General features: G+C 40.1%; 1 protein-coding gene across 3 annotated transcripts in view; it reads right to left on the bottom strand.

Moving 5' to 3' along the window:
- Nucleotides 1–3,937: 3,937 nt before the first annotated feature.
- Nucleotides 3,938–24,115, bottom strand: part of PPP6R1 (protein phosphatase 6 regulatory subunit 1) — a 49,768-nt gene continuing 29,590 nt past the window's right edge. For 2 of the 3 annotated variants that reach the window (XM_069948385.1, XM_069948386.1), the window contains exons 11-24: nt 21,758–21,822; nt 20,351–20,466; nt 20,160–20,245; nt 17,826–17,915; nt 16,422–16,519; nt 13,860–13,883; nt 13,130–13,187; nt 12,867–13,012; nt 11,805–11,926; nt 11,354–11,516; nt 9,897–9,997; nt 8,064–8,259; nt 5,772–5,894; nt 3,938–4,789 (exon numbers count right to left, since the gene is read on the bottom strand). In XM_069948385.1, coding sequence (XP_069804486.1) covers nt 4,786–4,789; nt 5,772–5,894; nt 8,064–8,259; nt 9,897–9,997; nt 11,354–11,516; nt 11,805–11,926; nt 12,867–13,012; nt 13,130–13,187; nt 13,860–13,883; nt 16,422–16,519; nt 17,826–17,915; nt 20,160–20,245; nt 20,351–20,466; nt 21,758–21,822 — 1,392 coding nt within the window. In that variant the 3' untranslated portion in view covers nt 3,938–4,785. The remainder of the gene's footprint in view (nt 4,790–5,771; nt 5,895–8,063; nt 8,260–9,896; nt 9,998–11,353; nt 11,517–11,804; nt 11,927–12,866; nt 13,013–13,129; nt 13,188–13,859; nt 13,884–16,421; nt 16,520–17,825; nt 17,916–20,159; nt 20,246–20,350; nt 20,467–21,757; nt 21,823–24,115) is intronic. The other variant, XM_069948387.1, reaches the window with a different exon arrangement.

Raw genomic sequence — 24,115 nt, 5'->3', positions numbered from 1 at the left:
TTGGAGCAGTGGAAACAGCAGACTACAGAATTGTACTGCCCCAGTGGTTGGACCCCCAGCGATTACTTATCCCCTATCCTGGGGAAAACTATGTAAGATGAGAAAACCCCTTTGTGTCCTAATATAATTTGGTTTATGTGAATTTTGCATTGTCTTCTGGATATTCTGCTTTATAAACACAAAACTCTCATTTAAACACAAACACACAAAACATAAGATACACTGTAAGCAAGTATATGTATAATTTATTTTTCTTTCCAGCAAAGAAAAAATAAAGGACACATATTTAAAATATTCTCAAAAGTTGCAAAAGAAAATATATAAATTATCTGATATATTTGAAATCATTTTTTTAACATTTTGTTTTTCATTAAAAAAATGAACAATTCGGTCCTGCTGCTAAGTGGCATAATGACTTCACAGAAATGCCGGGGAAGGCATCAGTTCGCAAGGTGGATACAGCACATACTCTACACCTATTCCCTCTTGTACCATTACTGTGTTTCTTTAGGACAGTCGACATGCACCAACCACATAGGGCCAGTGAAAGGCACATTCAAATTAAAATGTTGATTGTTATGACAAATACACAGCTGAAAAAAAAAAAACATCTAAAGTATTGAAATTTGCTACAGCACCCTTGCCTAATCCCTCACTGGCATTAGGTCAATGATATGAGACAAAGATAAATTGCCTTATGTTCCGGATCACAACACAGTTTTACAACTCTAAGGGTTTGTTTAAAAGGAGTTCTCCAGATTTAAGGGGTGTATGGCATTTCATTCACTGCAAAATTATCTATATCCAACATAAAACTTGGGGTTCACGTTGTATTTCATACAGTTTAGGATACTATGTATACACTATTTGAACAACCTTTAAACTTTTATTGCATGTCATCTATTTAATGATTAAAAATAAAAGGTTTTGCAATTTTGTCATTTTCTTAAGCAGCTCGCATGAGTTCTAATACATTGCAAGCTGCTCAGTGCTTATAATTAATATTTATAACCTTCAAAAGGTAAATGGTTTAAATAACCCCTTTAAGTGCTTGCTTAAATATTAACATTTGCACAGCCTGAGTTGAGGAACGGTACAGTCTGACTGCCGTCAAGCTGCTTCTCCCCTTCTTGGCTGTCAGCGCAGTCATGTCCAACAATATGGTTGCTATTGATATAAACCACCAAACAGTTTTGAATGTACATTACTAGCAACCAATCTGTCTCGGATTACTAAGGTTTGCCACTGCACAGAGCAGAGAAAGGGCAAGAAAATGCAAAGGAATTTAAGGGTGTGTATTGCTACAACAGTAATGATCTCATTTTTGCAAAAAAAAAAAAAAAACTTTTGGTGGGGGAGCTTTAACAATCTTTTGTCCATACACAATAGGGGATGGAAGGAAATAATAGGTATTGGCTTTTATGTAATTAACTGAACATATATAAAGCAATAGAAGAAAGCAAAATATCCCACCCAACAACCTAATAAGAATACTTGTGATCTTACAGTCACAGTGGTCCACAAATTCATAATAATAGCTTATACTGTACAGACTAAAAATCAAAGAAGTTTCCTGACTACTGATTTGTTGTAAGAGTCACATCTATAAGGGGCCAGGCAAGTGAAAATGTCTTGGTCTATTTGTTCAGTAGGGAGGAGACTACAGATCTGCTGTCACTTCTACTGAAATCAATGGGAGGCCGACATCACAAAGTCAGTAGTCAAAGAAAACGCCTTTAATATACTGAGGTCATACTGTAAAAGTTAGACCTAAACCAGTCTAACCTCTGTAAATTGCCCACTAGGGCCTTGAAGATTCTTGAATTTGGGAACCAAAATCTACTCATTCACATTTTATATCGTGTAATGGGCTGTTAGCAGACTAGTCAGTCATATAGTAAAGGACCACAAATCCTCCACAGCTCCATTTATAATAGGGACTACTGGCTTCAGAACAGATGTACAGGCTGGTATATAGTACTGGGATAGAATTTAGCCCACATATAATGCATGTAGGCAAGGGCATGAAAACTAATGTTATTACTATTACACAGCATATAAGTGCTTGAAGTTCCTATCTGCAAGTCAACAATATAAGTGAAGTGCGTCTGTCGAAGTATACACTGTGTTAATATATAGGAAACAGAACACGTAAACCCAACTAAAAACAGACATGCAAATTATTGCTTTATAATCAGAGCATAAAATTATAGATCAGATACAACCTTCATGGATGCCAGAAATGCCTAAACTGTCCACTAGCCATCAGGTTATTTTTTTTTTTGTTTTAACAGAGATCTAATTTTCAGTCACTGGAATTGGCTCCAGTCATGTCTGGTTTAGAGAATTTTTATATTCCCCATGAAATAATTCTGGACCATCTTTTCTCTCTGCATTGTGCTGTTCCTGACAGAAAAGTAATACATCCACGACAAGATATGTTAATTCACACTGATAAGGTCACATACAGCCAAATCCATGGCCAGACAATGTGGGTTTGGCATTTCAATCGGCTATTTGCCACATTACCCACAAAACCAAAGTCATTATCTAATACAGGGGTGTCAAACTCAGGCCCTCCAGCTGTTGCAAAACTACAAATCCCATCATGCCTGGGCAGCAAAAGCTTTAGCTTTGGCTGTCCAGGCATGATGGGAATTGTAGTTGTGTAACAGCTGGAGGGTCCGAGTTTGACACGTGTGATCTAATAGCAATGCAGTTTTTCAGGTGAGCTGCAGTTTACCTTTCAAAGCAAAGAGGGATTAATCAATTAAAAGCCATGCTTATTGCATGTGAATGTCCCCACACCCAGTTGTCAATCTATTAAAAAGGTTGTCTGGGCAAAATACATTTACTTTAAGGCTGGGGTCGGTTTAAAAATAAACTACAGTCACCTTCTTTCAGGTGCTGAATTGAGATGGGACAATGCTGTGGCCACAGACTGGCTAAATGTCGGGACAGCAAGGAACCTAGAAAAAGCAGAGATCAGCAGAGGACCGGGAGCATTGGTACAAAAAGGGACAGAATGTTTGGTATTTTTATAAAATCCAGAGCCCTGAAGAAAATGGCGTTTTTGCCTGAAAACTCCCTTTTAATTTCCAGATGGAAAACAGGATTACCACAATGTAGAATTGTAAGAAGATGTTCCAGACTGATTACTTAATGGGAAATACATAGCAAATGCAATCCTCCAAAAAATCCATACCAGATGAATTACACATATGACCTAAAAAATGGACAGGCTTCCCAAAACTGATCAAACAGGTTACAGTGAGGGGTTCACTGCAGTATGTCCCATATACCCAATGAATAGCTGTTTTTTGTGTCTCTAAGGGCAGCTGATTTCCTGTGAACTTTAGATTTATTCCACACAATGCAGCATCCTCATACCCCAAATCTTGGAAACCTCAACACTAGGGTAGCAGTTAAAGAAACATTAAACTACAGGTTTAGTTGGTAAATATCACCATTTCCTGTCACTTTCCTATTTGGGTACTACTACAGATTTATACCCTCTCAGCTAAAAGGCTACACCTGTCATAGGCAGGTGCTCTTTAAACAAGGGCATCTACAACTAGTAGGCACTATGGACATCTGCTGTACAACTAGTGCTAGATTAAGGTCACTAGTAATCTTCTCGTACAGGTCCTAGAGTCTACACTTCCCAACAAAATCAATGCGATTTCTTGAGCACACTGAACATATCTGCTGGCAATGTATAATGCCAGCGTATGGAGGAGTTGAGGGCAGGTTAGTTGGGGCCTTCTGGCAGAACACAGGTCACAGGTCACCACTTCTTCAAGCAATATCTAAGGTACAAAAAGCTCGGAAGCAGACAGCGAGATCTGTGCAAATGTCTGCAGACCAGAGTCAGCTGCAAAGAATTAGATGAACACTAAATACCTCTTCAGGATGCACAATATACACATAGACTGGGTTATGTCATTCCTAGTACATTTTAATGGGTTATATGTTTATGGGATGACAATAAGGCACTGCTAATATTATTACTGAGAGTCTAACAATTTAGGAGATTTTTTTTTTTTCATTTTAGAAGGATTTTTTTTGGTAACCACATTACAAAGAGCTATTATAGAAAACAAAATCAGAGAATGTGATGCCCATGAATGAGAATATAAGGGGATGGACAATAAAAAAAAAAAATTACATTTTAATCAGAGGCATTTGACAACAGATGGAATTACACAACTAAGCCTGACAGAGGCAATAATCCAGCCGAGGCCCTGCGTCCACATGCCAGTTATTGCAGTGTGTACATCTGCATAGACAATTTTGTTGAGTTTTGATGGATCAAGAGGGTAAATCGGGAAAAAAAAGAATTTGGTTTCGACTTATTGTGCTTAAGTCTCAGGCATCGTTTGCCATCCAAAAAGAGTAAAATAAAGTTTATATATAATTTAAATTTAATTAATTCCTGTTTTTCTTTTTATTTACCGTTGCCACTTTCATATATAAATATATAAAAGCATGTGTGAGACGGATGTGTGTACATATAATATTCTACATATATATATATGCACATACATACAAAAACACACATATATACTATTATCTTTCAGTGCAAAAAAAATATTGTTTGTCTCTTGCTTTCACAATCTTCTTGTATACAATGGATTAACAACGGATTCTGGATTTGTGTCACATCCTTCCTTGTATGAAGACAGAGGCTTGGTCTTTGTCCTGGTTTACAATCCATATGTATAGTTAATGCAGATCTTTGGATGTACAGTCATCTATTTCTGTTGCCAGATTAGGGGACAATGTTTACCTAAAAAAAATAAGAAATAAATGAGCAGCTAAGCAAGTGCATTACCTTAATTTTTATCACAAAGGAACTGTAGGCATGATTGAGGCCACAAAAGAAAGGTGGTTGCATAAAAGGGTGTCCTAGTTGTTGCTGTAAGTGAGCTGTCTTATGCTAAGTTTACACAGAGCGATAATTGGCCCGATCGCACGATTTACGATTTCGAAGTAATTCATTTTTTTTTTTTTATAACGATCAGCGTTTACATGGTACGATATATCGTACGGAAAAATCGTTTTGCGATCACGCGCCCGCAATCCCCCCCCAAGTTGCAACTATCCACGGCTCTATGCTTGCAATTACCAATCACATTCAGCAGATGTCATAGAGAGGCAAAGGTCCTTCTGTCACTGCCAGATGTTGGAGTCTTTTTGTCAATTACGTCTATAAAGCGCGATTACAGGCATACTGTAAACGACAGTATTTAGATCGCTGTTTTCCACAACAATTACATGGTATGAAAGCTATTGAGCACTACCTATGGCCTCAATTATGCTGTTCAATTTCCTTTAAGAAACTGCAAAGTAAAAACAAGAAATCTGATCATTAGGAGCATGAATGACTTGCAAATAAAAACAAAAAACTTCGGTGGGTTTCATTACCAGAGAAAGCACTTCCTTACATGGGCTCTACATGTTTAGTGTGTTCTGTAAGCAGGTTTTTCTAACCAGAGGCTACCCAGTTGTAAGTGAGTTTTTTAATGGAGATTACTACAGAGCTCCTGTGGAGGGAGGCTAACCTCTCCTGAGCAACTCCCCTAACAGCTCACTAGTGAGAATCATCACTCCATGTCTATTTCAGTGTTAGCATCATTTAAGACCACTGCTCTCCCCCCAGTGGTACACATCACAGTAAAACTAACAAAACTTAGACATTTAAATATTCTCATTTAGGCCTGAATGCATTTATCCCCACCCCAGTTAAAGGGAAGCATTTGGATTCTTACCGGATCTCTGACTGGTTTTCATTAGAGTTCTTATCTAAAGTGTCATTTGTTAATTCCAAATTCTGTTGTTTAGACTCTGCAATGCTATCCATCTGTGAGGTAGATGGGGCTCTGTCTTCCACCCTACATCCCATAAAGGAGGAAGAAACATGATGAGTAAACAAGTTGGGAAATCCAGGGCATTTTCTTACACACTGGGAGAAATTTACTTAGCAAAAGCTACCAGAATTCTGATTCTCTTATGCATGTGGTATACATGCTATGGTGAAAATTTATGAGTTTTAGACTTATGTGAATAGTAGAGCCATAAAAAGCACCATATTTGGCCCAAAATACTGGTGCAAAGAACCAATAGGTGACGTATAGAACAGAAAAAAAAGTGTCTGAACATGTCCATCAATAGTAAAATATGTATACATCGGCCCCATTCTCATCACGTAAAGATCTGAACTGTCCTAGGCAAAATGCAGGCACACCTGGGTAGGACAGCACCTTCACCACCTGGAGCCCTGCAGTCACTGTCATTTACATTTTCAGTTCTAATATGAGGTTCAGACAAGTGGGGCCTCAAAATAACAGTCGTCCAAAAAGATGGCCGAAACGATAAACGGCGATAAAAACAGCCAAGGTCCCGTAATCCCCATTATTGGTAATTTGAGTTATACACATTGCACCTTTTTTTGTGGGCAAATAAAAAGGACCTGTAAGCACCTCCGATACATCTTAAGTAATTCTAGAGCATTTTCTCATAATTGTCTAGTGTGCTGCTGCTCTGTTATTCCTATGATAAATATACAAAAAAAATAAATAAATACCAGGCGCTACCCCTCCCATACTGTCAGTCTCGATTGTGCAGTATCAGTGTGCATGAACACAACTGCAACTGTTAACACCTAGATGCTAAATGGTTAAAGCATCCTAGCCTGCTGACAGATGCTAACAGAGGAGGCTAAAAAGAGGAATATATGCTGTCTTTATTAGGTCATACTTAAGTAATATGTTAATTAGGCTTTTGGTGCACTAGGGGCATTACTTTACCTAAAGCTTCTCCTGCCAGCTCCTCTGGTGGTGCCCCTAATGAATACTACCACCCCTCTTCAAAGACACAGCTCGGACATCATTAGGGGGCAGCCATTAAGGAGCACTAAACGGTAAAGTACCACCCCCAGTGCACTGAATGTTTGCATCAGCATATTATATTTCTTATATAAAAGCACTGTACCAGAGCACAACAGTAAAGGTAAAGTATATTAATTTTTGCTTTAGAAGCAAGGAAACAGCAATCACAAGGTATTATAATTAATCAGTAAGTCTAAACATCAGAATACAAAATGCTGCGACAAGTGACAAGCACTTACAAACTATATACCCAAATACATAACACTTAATACTATAAACATTAAAAATTCCAGATTGCAGTAGGTATAAAGTGCAAAATATACATAAGCATACGTATACATATACAAAATAGACGCTGTGACCCTAGGTACATTTAGCTGGTTCATTCATACAAGTAGTTTGTATTTTCAAATAAAGTTCACATATGTAGCTTACACAAGATATGTAGATTTACACAAGTGATGTATTGTTTTGGTAGGCTTTTAATGTTACCACACAGTATTTTTACTCACCGCTTGGCCCTTTAGTCTAAGAAGGGAGAACTGCTTCAAATATGCTCTAACCTCCAACTACTGTCCCTCTTATTCTAATGCATGGAATGCACATACAACAATATTTTGCACTTTTATGGTATAAACCCACACACCGTATACGCAGCGTATTTACTGCTGCGATACGCAGCAAATACGCATCAAATACGCAGCAAACACGCAGCAAATACGCAGCAGATTAGAACTAAATAACTGAACACAGCATCAAATCTGTACCAACAAATCTGCTGCGTATTTGCTGCGTTTTTCTTGCGTATCTGCTGTGTATACGGTGTGTGGGTTTGTACCCTTAGGCAAAATCAGAAGTGGAACTGAAAGGGCAAAATTATAATGGAAAGATTTGCCCAGTTTCTGTATTTTCAAACCACTCCTGGTTTTGGTTAAAAAAATAAACTGAGCAAAAGCCTGGTGGAAATACTGTGTGTGAACATAGCCTAGGACTTAAAACCAGGTTACCCTGTCCTGGGACTGTACTACTGCATCTTGTTCATAAGGCACACATTTGAACTGATTATAATCACAGTACGTTTAGTATAATAACTGGTGTTGCCCAAGGTCTTCACTGCACCAAAAACCCACAGGGGTAAAAAGTCAGTGTGTTGGAGTAAACTGATTACTCTACCTGTTTGTATCTTCTGTCACAGCTTCATCTTGTGTCACAGGCTCAGCAGTTTCCCCATTCAAAGTCAACCTGCATGTGGTTTCATCTCCAGATTCACTGGAAGATGGTGTCGATGTACCCGTTTCTACAGCAGAACACTGTGGGGCTGCTATACTTTCCTGGGGGTAACCCGATGTGGCTGAGGTGTTCATGGTTTCTAGATGATCAGATTGAGATGTAAAAGAGGCACAATGATATTCAAGAAAACAACAATTTATAACTGTACATTTAAAGGGAATGTATCAACAGAAAGTTACCTATTGTTTAACTCAGGTTTTTAGCTTAACATTTTTTAAATAATTTTTGCAGATGTTTTTCTAATTTTCCATTTAAAAATCTAGATTATAAAATATTCCTAAAACCTTTCATTCTGGTCACTAAGCTTAAAGGGGTACTCCAGCGGGGGGGGGGGGGGGAGGGAACTTTCCTGGGACCGGGCAGGAGGTGGCTGAGGGAAACTACATCCACTCACCTTTCCGGTTCGTATCGTATGAATCGTATTGTACACGGACTACCAACAGGATTTTTTCTAAAAGGGTATACGTTCCAGAAAATAGGTCAAGAAATAATAGAACCCGTCCTATTTTCTTCTGGAGTTCGGTCACAGATGCCCCTACAGAAGTCTATGGAAATGTCTGGAATTGCAGATGCAACAATACATTTTTTTTTCCCTCATCAGGAAATCCTGAAGCAGATTTCAGATGGTTTCCTGAATGTAAACAATGATTAGTGTCTGGAAATCCTGAAGCCTCCCGATGAGGATTTCCTTACAGTAAAAACTGACATGGGCGTTTGAAGGGGGCTTGACTGCGATGACTACAAATCCGCTACGCCTCAAAAACGATTGTAAGCCGTTCACATAAATCTTAACACAAGAGATTTATTACAGAATATAGCCATCTAGTCCCATTTTTCACACTAATTGTACCTATGCACAATGATATACATCACCAACTAGAGATCTGCAGGATCAGAAAAAAATGCAGGACATGTACTATCAACAAACTGAGAAAAGTTTCCCAAGACTGGATCCAGCTTTTCCCAGGTACCCAGGGAGGAGCGACACAGAGTGGAGGCAAGTTAAAAGGCAGCAGGCTGATGAGCGGATTTCAGAGATGATGAATCGCTTTGCTTCCTTATTACTGTAAATTCGCTATCCTTTCCCAGAGCCCTTACAACAAATACTGCAATCCGCCCACTGAATGTATTTTAAAGCCCACGGTGCAATTAGGAGGTGAGACGGACATGTATAGGCATTTTGCCGATACTCGATTGCACATTGGGCGGGTGGCAGTATTTGTTTGCAAGGGCTTTGGGGATCGTACTCCTTTGGACACAGGTGTCTGTGTGTTACTTTACTTTCCCCATCCATTATAATTTTGTACATATTTTTGCTGGTCATTTTTGCTAATTTATATGCATTGTGTTTTTCATAGGGTATACAGTATATATATTGTGTAGCCCATGATGTGCTATACACAATTGTGTATGTATACTAAAAGGGCAGACTAGATGGACCCAGTGGCCTTTTTCTGCCGACAATCTTCTAGGTTTCTATTGTACTGCTTCTGCTTTCTAAATCTATGGTTTTAATATTTTTTGTGAATATAAGTAAAATCTATAATTTGTGATAGTACATCCTGCATTTATTCCTGATCCTGCTGGATCTCTAGTTGGTGATGGTTTGTCTCAGACAGATTTATAAATCTGGGCCAATATTTACACAAGCCTATTTACACAAGCCCACCCCTCTCTCTTCCTTCCATACAATGCATCATGGTGGTATATACATACCTTCTTTTATAGATGTATCTGATGCTTCACAATTGTTTACTTCCTGAGCTGAGCAATTTTCTGCTTTTACAGGTGCTTCTGGGGGGGTTGTTGACTGGGAACTTTGAAAAATTGAGAGATTACATTAAAAAAATGTAGAAACAATACTTTCAAAATTCACAATTATGAAACTTTTCACGTCAAAGGCAAAATCCAATTCTACATAACTAATAAGCAAATAATATTGACTCGAAGATGATCAACCAGGGTTGCTGGAATTATACACAGTACTAGGCAAACATATACCCATCAAAGGGGTTATCTGGTTAAGTAAAATAGATGTTCATTAATCCCCCCTCCTAAAGACTAACAAGTTCCATACTTGTTATTACCTTATCTCCTCTACAGAGGAGACTGTGCTCCCTTCTGGTCCAGATGCTAAAAACTGTCTGAGCATTCCTCTGTCCTGTTGCAAAACTCCCTCTTCCCCTTTGGGGATGCTCACGTGACCAGCGTCCCTAGCCGATGGTCTCTGCATTGTGATGCTGGCCAGCCCTCTCCAGGGTCAGGTTGTTGGCCACCTCACTGAGAATAACTTGACAGGCTTCAGGGCGGGTTCACACTACGGAATTCTCGCGGACAATTGTCCGCGGAATTCAGTCAGCTGTCCGCCCGCACGGGCACGCACTTTTCCGCCGGCTCCATAGACACCATTCTATGGGCCGGCGTATTCCGCGGTCCCCTAAAAGTAGTGACATGACACTTCTTTCAGCGTATAGCGGAATACGCCGTCCCATAGAATGGTGTCTATGGGGCCGGCGGAAAAGCGCCCAGATGTGCGGGCGGACAGCTGACGGAATTCCGCGGACATTGTCCGCGAGAATTCCGTAGTGTGAACCCGCCCTCAGAGTGCAAAGACAGCCAGCAAGGAATGCTGGTCACCCGAGTGTCCCCGAAGGGAGGGGTGAGGGAGTTCGGCAGCCCGGATGGAGAGCAATGCTCAGACACAGTTTTTAGTGTCTGAAGCAGAAGGGGGCACAGTCAGAACTTGAGGAAGTCAGAACTGATAAAGTAATAAGTATTGAACAGATTTTTGGCAACTATTTTTGTAAACTAATTCAGTCACAATTTTCCTAGGATATAACTAAAACCACACTTTTGTTGCTTACACACAGCTCTTTGGGGTGGGAACATAGGTATAAATTAGGAGAGCCAATGGATATATTTTGACTCACTGTCACACAATCCTCTACGAAGAAAAAAAAAACACTTATAGTAGCACTCTTTCCAAAAAAATGGAGATACCAATGTGTAGCCAGCTGACTTGGGTTCTTCCCATTTGTCTATATAGATCAGAGTGCTTCTTGGCTACACAGAGGCCATTCCTAATGGCAGAGACCCAGTTTGTGTATAAAGAATTATTTTATCCATGGGAAGTATGCAAATGAGCTCTCCTACAAAAGAGAATACATAACAACCTTGTCTGTTTACTGAGATCTGTAAACACAGCCCATCCCTCTTCACTGCTGTTTTTAGGTACATTTTCTGCCCAGACAGATGAACCAGTATCTTCTGAAGTAACCGATGGGGAGACTGAGGCTTCTGTAGATGTGGAATCAAATGTTGCTGTCCAGCTTGGTTCTGACGGGAGAGAAAAAGTATTATCCATCTATCTAATTATACTTGCATGGAATTGTTTCTTGTATGGAAGTGTATGGAACAGATTCTTCTTAAATTGCCCTGTCATCTAAATAAAAAACTTTTCACATGTCACGTAGACATGTCAAAAGTTTTCACTGGTCAGCGTGGGCGATCACTAGAGCTGGGTCGTTGTAATTTCAGTCTCAGATCTTTAAATCTATGGAGACTATGATTTATTTTTTTTAAAGCGACAAGAACGCTGTAAAAGGACAAATCAAGGTCACCCACCTTGTGAGGTTTCTGGTGCTGGATTTGTTGTTGAAGGATTAGTATTCCTAGCGCCACCACCAGAATCTTCTTCCTCTTCATCAGAATCTCGACTATCTTCACTGTCTGTACTTCCACAACTCCTAAAATAAATGACATTTAAAAGGTTGCTTGCTATATTGAAGTTGGTGATGTATAAAAACTGAGAAAAGTAGGACAAAGGCTGTAATATTTGTCACAATAAATGAGACCAGAGTTCCCCTACTCCGCAGAGAAGAAACACTCTGGCAAATAGAAAATCTGGTAAAAAAATAAATAAAATCTATATTATTAACTAGACTATAACCTCGATGTGGTTTCAACCTGAAGGCTGTTCTCGCATAATCTTTATTATGATGAATAGACTAAGGTCCCTATTACACGGCCCAATGACTTCCTGTAAGCGAGCCCCAATATCCTGGATAATCGATCGTTAATGGCTGCACGGACATTGTTAGTGACACCTGCTACTTCCTCAAATTGTATAACCCGATGGCTTGTGCTTCTTAGTGATGTTATTTTAACTTTAAGGAGTGTACATACTCCATCTTAATCTAAACATGCTGGTCTTTTCCAAAAACACCAAATAAAACCAATACTTACCCAATGTTTTTTGGGGGGCCAAAATCACTTTGGATAGAAGTTAGTTGGGAGTCAATAATTAAACCCCATACCTACACATTGGATTTATTTGTTGTGTTTATTTACTAGAGATGAGCGAACCTCGAGCATGCTCGAGTCGATCCGAACCCGAACTTTTGGCATTTGATTAGCGGGGGCTGCTGAACTTGGATAAAGCCCTAAGGCTATGTGGAGATCATGGATATAGTCATTGGCTGTATCCATGTTTTCCAGACAACCTTAAAGCTTTATCCAAGTTCAGCAGCCACCGCTAATCAAATACCGAACGTTTGGGTTCGGATCGATTTGAACCCGGTTCGCTCATCTCTATTATTTACCCTTTATTAAATAGCAATTTTTCAAAAGAAAACTTTTAACAAAAAGTAAATGTCTAGCTGGCCACAGCGGGTGAACTTATACTACCTTGTGCCAGTACTCTGAATTGTGCCTGAAGAAAACCGGATCTCCTTCTCTTGCCAGATATCCTCTCCATCTGACCCTTCATCTTCATCGTCATCAAACTGCTGAATACGTTCTTTGTAGCAAATCTCAAACAAATTAGAATTTGGCTGCAATACAAGAAGATTAAAAAAAAAAAAAAAAACACAGTTTAATCACCTTTTTAAAAAAAATGAATTGGGGGGCCCAAAAAGACAAAAAAAAAAAAAAAAAAAAAATTAACTTACACTTTCTTCATCTGCATTCAGAGAAAATGTGATGTTGGCCGTTTTATCAAAGGGAGCACTAGAAAGAAAAAAAACACTTCTTGGAATTGTTTTTGCTTCTTGCCCAAAATTTAATTCTCCATGTGTTTTGAAGAAAATGTAGGTTAGAGAAATATATAAGGAACTGACAGAACGTTTTGTTATTCTCCCATGCAGTGTCACTGCTACCACCATCTCCATCATATCCACGTAATAAGTGTGTAACGCGTCACAGCTACTGTCATGCAAAATCATTCATGTCGTGCAAAAGTGGTGAATAATACCTCTCAGCAGCTGTTTTGGACTTCCAACAACAAAAGTAAGAAACAAAAGTTTTGCACTATGGACAGTACAGTGCACATGTTAAATGACCAGGCAAGCCTGAAATCTATCTGGTATCTATACGGAAATGTTGCTGTTACATACACTATGGAAAAAACGTAACTTTTCAAAATTGTATATAATTACAGGAAGGTTTCTCTTTGCAAGATGGGTAAGAAATGTTGTTGGAAGGTCCATGAAGGCGTTTATAGTTACAACACAAAATACAATGTGGTGATGAGAACAAAATGTGCTATGTGAAGCCAAACGTCACACAACAAATGAATGCTTGCCATAACAAAAAAAAATGCAATAAAAATCCTTAAGTTGGAGGCTGAAGGGTACATGTCATCGTGTAATGCCCTACCATAACTGTGTAAGCATGTTTTACCTCTTCAGCTGTCGAAAGTGAGCACTGCAGGTTAGAGAAAGAGAAAGAAATAGCAAACAAATCAAACTAAGGTGGAAGGAAAAAAAAAAAAAAAAAAAAAAAAAAAGGTGGCAAAGCAAATAAACTACAGAAGCAACAAGTCAACAACAAAGATCTAGAATGTAAGTGAGTGCACAGTGAAAGGCATATATTATGCAAGATAAATCTTTTCATGAGTAAGATAGACATAGTGATTTCAGGTTTTGACTGCAAGCTGCTCAGGTTGATTTAGAAGTTAAAGACACACTTGGGGGAACCTACTTAAACGGAACCTGTCACCCACCGTGCCGCGGTGAAGGACGTCAAACCCCTCGCTAGAGCCCCAGATACTTACCCCATCTCGCCAAGTCCCACTCCTGGAGCCGGTCCCGGAACAGAGATATCCTTGTCGGAAGCCTGGCGCGTGCGCTGCAGAGGTAAGTCCGACGCCCATAGAGAATGACGGCTCCATTCATTCTCTATGGGCATCGGACTCATCCATGCAGCGAGTGCCGGGCTTCCGACAAGGATATCTCCATCCTGGGACCGGCTCCAGGAGTGGGACTTGGAGAGATGGGGCAGGTATCCGGGGCTCTAGCAGGAAGTCGGGCGGCCTTCACCTCGGCAAGAAGGGGGGGGTGACAGGTTCCCTTTAACCAAAATATTATGGTGGGATTTTGGCCCTTTAACAGTGGTAGCTGCATGATATAGTTATACAAGGTTGTCATATACAGAGTGTCAGATTTTCATATTACGACCAACCCTACACTTGCATACTAAAGTGTACACATGGGGGGATTTCTCAAGACCATTGTACAACTACATTGGCCTAACAAAGCCCTGCCCACATGCACTCTGCTGGATTTACCAAAAGGTGCATGCCTCTCAGTAATACCAGCAGACCTGAGGCTGATGCATCGTGGGTGCATCAATCCACACAAGCTCTGGAAATGGTGTAGATGTTTGCCATGAATTACACCTGCTAGCAGGTGTAAATCATGGTAAATCAGGCACATGAGAATGCTACACCTCGTCTCCATTTGGCAGAGTGTACATTGGGTTAAAGGCTTAAATTTCCCCAAGGTATCCTAGCCATATCTTTGATAAATACCCCCAGAAAAACATGGCAGGAACACTGAGGGTATTTTTCTGCCACATATAATGACTCATGACCGCTATTTTGTTGTGTTTTTTGTGCATGGATCAGCCCTAATCTGCACCCAATATTTTTAACATGCGCTACAAAATGAAAAAGGACAGAGTAAACTAATTCTGGGACATCTGAATTAAGCACCAACATAAGAAAATTGAAGAGATTGTAAAAGGCTCTCAGCACAACAACCACCTAACAGAACAGATCAATTACTTTCAAGTTGCAAGTAAGGCTAAGTTCACACTGCATCTTTGCAGTCCATTTAATATATCAGTTTTTAAATGGTTACTTTTAACGCACACAAAAACGTGGTAAACCACATTTTTGGGTACGCTGCTATAAAAAAAAAAAAAAAAAGCATCCATTTTGATCAGGTTTTTCTTTTTTTTTTTAATATAATGGAAGTCAATGGAAAAACAGATCCAAACAGGTTGCTAACAATTGCAAATGTATACATTAAACAGAATGCAAATATGTATGATCCCTAACAAATGCGTTATATATCCTACAAATTAATCAACACCACAATCAAGTAGAGAAACAATTCATCTTTATTGCACAAATGTAATAAATTAATATAAAATCACATAAATCACTGGTATAGACAAAAACAACAACCGGGGGATTTCACAGGGTACTGGTAAAAAAAAAAAAAAAAACAGGCCACAATAGTTACACACCAGTATGCAGTGTAATAACATAGAAAAGCATTAGATTACATAGTACTCTGGCTCCATCTGCTGGCTACACACAATAATGCATATAGAGTAATTAAAGTGCTTCGTGCATTTCTGTGACTCCTATAGCCTTTACACCAACATCAACACAACCAAAAAGGCCAGAGTATTATGTAATCTAATACTTTTCTATGTTATCACACTGCATAGTGGTGTGTAACTATTGTGTTCTGGCTTTTTTACCAGCACACTCTGCAATCCCCTGGCTGTTATTTCTTTTTCTGTATTGTAACCAGTGATGTATGTGTTTTTATATAAATAATTTTATTACATTTGTGCAATAAAGATGAATAGTTTCTCTACTGTGGTGTTGATCAATTTGTAGGATAAATATTTATTTTGGGTTTTAACACCCTAAATGGTAATACATTCTGAGGGCATAGCTATTTTTTGGGGTGTGTATGCTAACAAATATGTTTTTAGAATTGAGTACAATGCATAAGCTCTTCATAGGTAAGCCCCATGTAGGGACAGCAATTATAGGTCCTTAATATCCAAAACTGCACACAAATAAAGAAATAAGCAATTGGTTTATAGACTAGAGGGCAGCAGATTTAACAGACAAATCTGATTTATTATTTAAATGCCTAGAACTATTTCACAGACACACAGACAGGTCTACTATGATGATAAACTGAGGATTTAAATACTAACTTGACACTCTCTTCTTGCTCTCCAAACTCCTCATCGTTGAACCCAAAGTGATCTATAAAAGCAGATGTCATCTGCTGCATTTGGTAGTCAACAAAAGCCTGGAGAAACAAACAGATAAAAATAACATATGTAAGGAAATGGGATGTACAGTAACAATAAATAAATTCAATGCAAACTGAAGGAAACAAATAACGTTAAAAAGGATAATATATAAAATTAAGGGTATACACAAACAGTGGGGAGCAGCAGAGTTACTTCAAGGGAACCTGTCACCGGGGACGCAGGCACAGAGCCTGCCTGACCCCCCGGATACTTACCATTTCCGACGAGTCCCAGTCCTGGAGCCGGTCCCAGGACGAAGATATCAGCGCCTGAAGCCGTGCGCGCGCGCCCTGAGATGAGTCTGACGCCCATAGAGAATGAATGGAGCAGTCATTCTCTATGTGCATCGGACTCATCTCAGTGTCGCGTGCACGCACGGCTTCGGGCGCTGATATCTTCGAATTTGAAAAAAAATTCTGCAACTTTTGAGGAGTTTACCTTTTTGCACCAACAGCCTTGGCAAAAATGACATGTAAAGCGAATGTATTATCTTTAACTACCCTGTACTTCTTTTGCACTGGCCTGCTGTATGCACTAGTTTCGGACCAGGCAACCCCAGTTTAACGATATACCTTCCCCTTGATGCTGCTGCACAGCTTCATTCTAATGGAGGCATGTCACCGAAGGGCGGGGAAATCATAACACTAGGGGGCGTCTCCAGTGTAAAGAGTGGGCCAATGTGCAAGAAGAAAGCGGCGCCAAGCGCAGGAATCGGCTGCCGCTTTGAAAGGGGGACTGTGACACCAGGATTACCGTGCCAGGGTGATATTTAAAAAAAATACATAAATGCATTACAAGATGACACATTCGCTTTAACTTCTTTGGGTCTATTCAATTAAATCAAACCTAAATTATATACTTTGTTATGTTTCACTTCTTTAAAACACTAAAATGCCTTTTTGTTTTTTAGTGTAGTAGTGTGCTCAGTCAGGTATGAAAACACAAAAACACACAAACCCCTCCCACAAAATTCTCACTTTCCCCGCTCCCACCATTCATTCCAGTGTGCACTACCTTTGGGGTATAGCCCCTTCAATCAATATGGGACCTCAGTGGAGTCACACCTTAGCTGCTGAAAGGCTGAATGGCAATACCACTTACCAACCCCTAACCCAGGAAGCGCAGCTGGAATGGGCTCAGTTGGCAGTTGCAGAGGAAGCAATGAAGGAGTATACGTTCTTTTTCCCTTTTTCTACCTAGGTAAGCACTATAAAACAGAAAACCTACTCCCTGAAATATCCCTTTAAGCTTTTTTATGCAGCAATTTCTGTCTGACTTGTATATAAAGGGAATTGCTGTCACCTGCTGGAGAACTGCCTCTTGGGGAAAATTAAATTCCTTTAGGTCACTGTCTTCATCGTCACTGGAGGAGTGCATATTTCTTGTGTTTACCTATAAATGAAAGAGCACATTTATTTATCATTAATTCTTAAAAAATAAAAAATATATATTATCCCAATATAACACATATTTGAGTAGGTTGGAGGAGCCTGTCAAGTTCAGCCTATAACCTACTGTAACTACTGTGTGGAAAATAAGTATTTGACACACTGATGATTTTGCAGGTATTCCTACCTACAAAGAATGGAGAGGTAATTTTTATCGTAGGTACACTTTAACTGTGAGAGAACTTTCCTCTGAGTCTGGGTCTTCACGCAAGATCTTACCTCATGGAATAAGGATGACTCTGAAAGGTCAGGAATCAGCCCAAAACTACATGTAAGGATCTGGTCAATGACCTGAAGAATGCTGGAACCACAGTCTCAAAGATCAGCATTATTAAAACAATACGCCGTCACGGATTAAAATCCGACAGGGCAAGTAAGGTCCACCTGCTTACACCAGCACATGTCCAGGCCAGTTTGAAGCTCGCCATTGACCATCTGGATGACCCAGAGGAGGCATGGAAAGAGGCCATGTGGTCAGATCAGACCAAAATAGAACTTTTTGATATTAACTCAACTCACCGTGTCTGGTGGAAAGAGGATGAGTACAATCACAAAAACACAGTCCTAACTATGAAACCTGGGGGTGAAAACATCATACTTTAGGGGGTGCTTTTCTGCAAAGGTGACAGCAGCACAGTGACAGGAGTATGAATGGGGCCATGTATCACAAGATTTTGGCCAACCACCTTCTTCCTTCAGTAAAAGCATTGAAGATGGGTCGTGGCAGTGCCAGCATGACAATGACCTGAACCACACTGTCATTGTTCTGTAAAAATCATTTCAATGTCCTGGAGTGGCCTAGCCAGTCTCCAGACATGAACCAAACAGACAATCTTTGGAGGGTGATGAAACTCAATGCTGCCAGCAACAGCCCCCAAACCTGAAAATATCCAGAGAAGATCTGTATGGAGAAGTGGGACAAAATCCCTTCTGTAGTGTGTGCAAACTTGGTCAAGAACTACAGGAAACCTCTGACCTTCTGTCATTTTTATTTTATAGATTCTGTTTGCCTTGAAGTCTACCTTTGATAAACATTACAGGCCTCTCCATTCTTTGTAGTTGGGAAACCTCGCAATACAGGCAGTATATCACATTCTGAATGTAATATTGATCAAAAGTTAATTCTGTTTATTAAGCTAAAAAGTAAAAAAATGAGAAAATTAAGAAATGAGCCTAAAATTTACTGTTAAACACTTTAATAATTCAGCTATAATCTAAGGGCCCCATTAAACGGAGTGATAATCAGCCGAATCAGCCTATTAATTAGTCAATTACAGCTCTGCGTGACAGAGACAACGATCAGCCGATGAAATGGTCGGCTGATCGTTTCTTTAGGTCAAGACTTAAAATCATAGGCTGGTGACAGTGCTTCTTTGAGCTGACAGGCCAATCACTGTTCAGGACCACCGCGACCAGTGTTCGGCTGAGTTGCCTGTTAGCTCACAGAAGTTGCAGCTCTCCGACTAGCTGCATCCACTGCACACACACACACACACACACACACACACACACACACACACACACACACACACACACACACACACACACACACACACACACACACGAGAATTTGCTTTATATCTTTGCCTTATTCATTTAGAAGTTGCCCTAGGATCATATGTGATATTACCAAGTAGTGCTGCTGAGCCAGTTCTACTGCACACTAGTTTGATAAATAACTAGTTTGATTGGCACTTTATGAAGGAGTCAGAGTCTGATAAAATTCAGGAGTTGGAGATGACTCCACAGCCCTGCTGAAAAAGCTCCAGTCTTCTATACAGAAAGTAATTTACAGTTTCCAGAAGCTGTTTCTGACTGTTGAATCTAATAACTTGCTTCATCCATATTAGTTATCTGCTTATTTTCCTTAAATATTCATTGTTTCTCATTTTGGGGGCAGACATAATCACCAGTTTTGCATAGAATTTTAGTCTCAACAACATACAATGGTTGTCCTGTAACCAATTAATATTGTATATTAAGGTACCATTGTACCGGCAGGTAGCCTAACAAGCCAGAGGCCCTGGCAATCCATAAGCACTGAAAGATGACAGCCAACACCCCCTACAACAGTGGGCATCCTATATGTCCATTAGTAGAAACCTTATGGACCACAGCACCAATTAATAGATCTAGCGTACAAGCAATTCTTTGAAGTACAATATAAAAAGTACATTACAATGCTTACAAGGTCTACGGTGTTCTTCTTGTTAGTATCTGTAAGAGATCCTGAGATAAAGCTTTCCCACCGCTCTTGCTGTTCATCTAGGAGCTCTGTGAATGTATCAAACAACAACATTAAATTCTATTGCCAAACACATTAAGAGAATTTTAATTATTTTCATGTATAGAAATATAAAAGTAAAAACATGCAGCCACCTTTAATAAGCTGGCTAATAAGAGCCATGTTGGGACCTTTTTCTGAACTTTGCACCAGTGAATTTGCTATTTTGGTGAGATGACCCATAAAGCCTTTCCTCCTTCCACCTTCTGACCTGGAAGATTAACAGGTATAAAGAATATTTAGCAATCAGCCTATTATCAGTTCTAGAGAAGTAATTCAGAAACTGGATATACAGAATGTGAACTAATGCCAAATGGTATTTTTTCAGTAAGGTCTTTAACCCCTTCAAGACCAAGCCCAATGATGCAGATGTCCAGGCAGGGGCGGGGTGTGGAGGGGGCGGAAAGGGGGTGCGGACTCAGAGTCCGCGCAATTTATCATTTTTAACACTAAAAGATACGCCGAAAACCTACTCCACCTTTAAGGGATTTATGTAGAGGCAGTCCACCTCTACATAAATCTCCGTAGCGCCGGAGATGCGGGGACATTTATAAGTCCGGCGTAAAAAACGCCGGACTTAATAAATGTCCCCCTTTGTCTCAGCAGTTAGACCAAAAAATAAATAGAAGTCATTATGATGGTCAAAGGCTTTTAAAAGTGATGTAACTAGAGATGAGTGCGACTAGAGCATGCTTAAGTCCAATTGTTCGACATTTGAATACTGGTGGCTGAAGTAGTTGGATGCAGCCCTAGGAAGTACTGGAAAACATGGATACAGCCATGATTCGCGCTCATCTCTAAAGGTTACCCTTAAAGTATATGAAAAGCTAGAAACACTAAACAGACTTGACTTATTTGTAAAGTAAAATAACCAGAACAGTAAAATAAAATAACTAGAACAGGTTTTTATTTGTGGGCATTTTATCACCGAAACAGCATTGTAAGGCCCCATTCACACAGTATTATACTGTCATTAGGAAGAGGCCTTTTACTATGTTCTATATAAGGGAAGCAACATATAAAACATTTTAAAGTGAAGGTAAAGCCCGGAAGCATCCTTGCCATGTGTTCTGTGTCTTCTGTAGAAGCTTTAGCTGCTGAAACAACGTCTTTTATGCCAACGGGTGAGACAGGTAGAGAGTCCTCATCTGTGCTGTGACTAGTGGGAAGCCTCTTTTCCTGTCAATCGCCCCCTGCAGAGTGCGCTGACAGGCAGAGAGCTGTGATTAGTCACAGGCCCAGATGACTACTCCCAACTCCCCGTTTTTCTCGCACTCTGGAACAATAAAAAACAACTTTGTTTCGGCAGCTAAAGTTTCCACAGAAGACACAGGACACATGGTAAGGCTGCATTTTAGCACATCTTTCTGGCACTGAAAGAAGCATTACCCGGAAAATCTGAGTGATTGGTTCGCTTTAAAGGACCAGAGTGCCCCTTTAAGAAACTAGGGGAAGCATGGAGTAAGATAACTGATACTTCTTTTGGTAATAGAAACACTTACTGTTCTTTCTCATTATCTTCCCATGCGGAAAGTATCCTCTGCACAAGCTGGCACTTCTGTAGGAGCTGATATGGATAGACATAAGCACATTATTTATAAATACGTGAGCATGTACTGATAATACATACATACACATAACATCCAATGCATGTGCTCTATTAAAATTCAGTAGGCCACTGTGCTAATAGGACTTGGTAGGGGACACATATCGCCAGATATTAAACTCTAGATTGATACCTAAATATGATGTAAGGCATTTTGGTTTGTGGTTTCTTTTCAAACCCCAGTATCTTTTTCCTCTGGTTTCCCTACAATACTTTAAATGCCAGAAAATATTTTTTTTTTTACTAATGTACAGTACTTAAACAGTGTACTAAAGTGTTAAAATTTGTTTTAACAAGGTGTTGTTCACCAGAAAAAAATTCTTTCAAATCAACTGGTGCCAGAAAATAGCAAAAATTCATAATTTATTTCTTTTAAACAATTTCAATTATTCCAGTACTTATCAGCTGCTGTATGTCCTGCAGGAAGTAGTGTATTCTCTCCAGTCTGACAGTGCTTTTTGGCAGCAGTTGGTTTGAAAGAAAAAAAAAACTACCACTTTAAAATAGGCCAATTTTTAGAATTTGTGAAAAAAAAAAAAATCTCACTCTTGTCCCAAGTTTTCAAGGTGCTTGGCTGGAAAAACATCACAGCATGACCCACATGTTACGGAGCTGTACCAAAGGTGATTACAAAACAATCCTCTCCGACACCACTCACCACTGCGCTCTGCAGCCATTAGCTGTACCTCACAGAGTCCCTGTTCTGCACAGAATAACTTAACCCTTTAAGGACTAGGACAATTTTATTTTTTTTTTACCACTAGAACCATAAGTTTTCTTTTTCTTTTTTTTCCACAGACAGAGCAATATTAGGGGCTTCATTTTTTTGCAGGACCAATTCTACTTTTTAAAATGTATATTATTACCCCCAAAAGTTTTAATATTTCATTGAAAATGCAAAAGGAAGCAATTGCTTACTTTAGCATTTTGTCCCTCTTCTCTTTAGTTGACAGCTCGTTGCCTATGTTATTATCCATCGCTCTCCGCTCTGAGCAGTGGCCAGGCTGCTGATGGACTCAGTGGTCGGGTAAGTTTACATTTTCCAGCATCTGAGACCACAGACGTCTCTAAGGCTTGCGGATCGTCCCTGGAGGTGCGTGTAATCTCAATGTGGGAGACAACTATGAAGAGCTCAGAACTACTGCATTGCATCCTCACATATACCAGACAGCCAACCAGTGCATGCACTTCACTAATACTGGGATTTTACCAGTAAAATGGCTACTTTCATCGATCAGCTTTTTTTACATGTTCCACAGATCTGGACTGTCTGTAGCATTGTATGTCGAGTTTGGTAAAGGCGATTTTAAGAAACTTTGTATTTGGTGTTTATTAGCCAAAAAATGCATTTTTTATCATGAAAATGCACTTTGAAACTCTCCCCCGTCTTCATTGTTCTCTATAAGGAGGGGAAGGGTGGAGGGAGAGGAGGCACCAAAACAGGACAACAAAGGTTATTTACAGCTACATCACCAGGCTCTCTACTGGCCTCTCTGACCTCTGAATAGGCTATCAGTGGCTCCCTGCTGTGTAATCCTTTGTTCTCTGCTCTCTGCTGCCGACTAATCTCCCTTCACCCCCCCCCCCCCCCTCTCCATAGCACAGACAGGATCAGACTGATGTAAAACAGTCAAGATTTCCTGTTAATGGGCAGTGGATGACAGAAAGGAGAGGGGGGGGGGGGGGCCTGGGAAAAGTATTTTTAAATGCAGAAAATTGCATATTTGCCTAATAAATAGAGATGAGCGAACCGGGTTCGGGTCGTTGCGAACCCGAACGTTCGGTATTTGATTAGCTGGGGCTGCTGAACTTGGATAAAGCTCTAAGGTTGTCTGGAAAACATGAATACAGCCAATGACTATATCCATGATTTCCACATAGCCTTAGGGCTTTATCCAAGTTCAGCAGCCACCGCTAATCAAATGCCGAAAGTTCGGGTTCGGACCGACTCGACCATTTAAGAAAAGGTGGATGTTAATCCTTTCCCGCACGAGGCTATAACTGTACGTCCTCGCGCGGGTGGGGGCATTCAGAGCAGGGCCGAGCAGCGACCCCGCTCTGAAACGCAGCGGTCCCGCATGTAGTTCGGGGCCGCGGCTATTAGCGGGCACAGTCCGATCGCCGTGCCCGCTAATTAAGTCTTCAGGTGCAGCTGTCAACTTTCTGAAGACTTCAGAGCAGCTCTTCCCTGGTGTCTAGTGGGGAGATCGCTCCTCCGTGATGTTGCCACGGAGGAGCGATCTCCGTGACTGGT

Source organism: Dendropsophus ebraccatus, chromosome 12, assembly GCF_027789765.1.
Source record: "Dendropsophus ebraccatus isolate aDenEbr1 chromosome 12, aDenEbr1.pat, whole genome shotgun sequence".
NCBI classification, from domain to species: Eukaryota; Metazoa; Chordata; class Amphibia; order Anura; family Hylidae; genus Dendropsophus; species Dendropsophus ebraccatus.
This window is presented reverse-complemented; position numbering and strand designations above follow the sequence as displayed.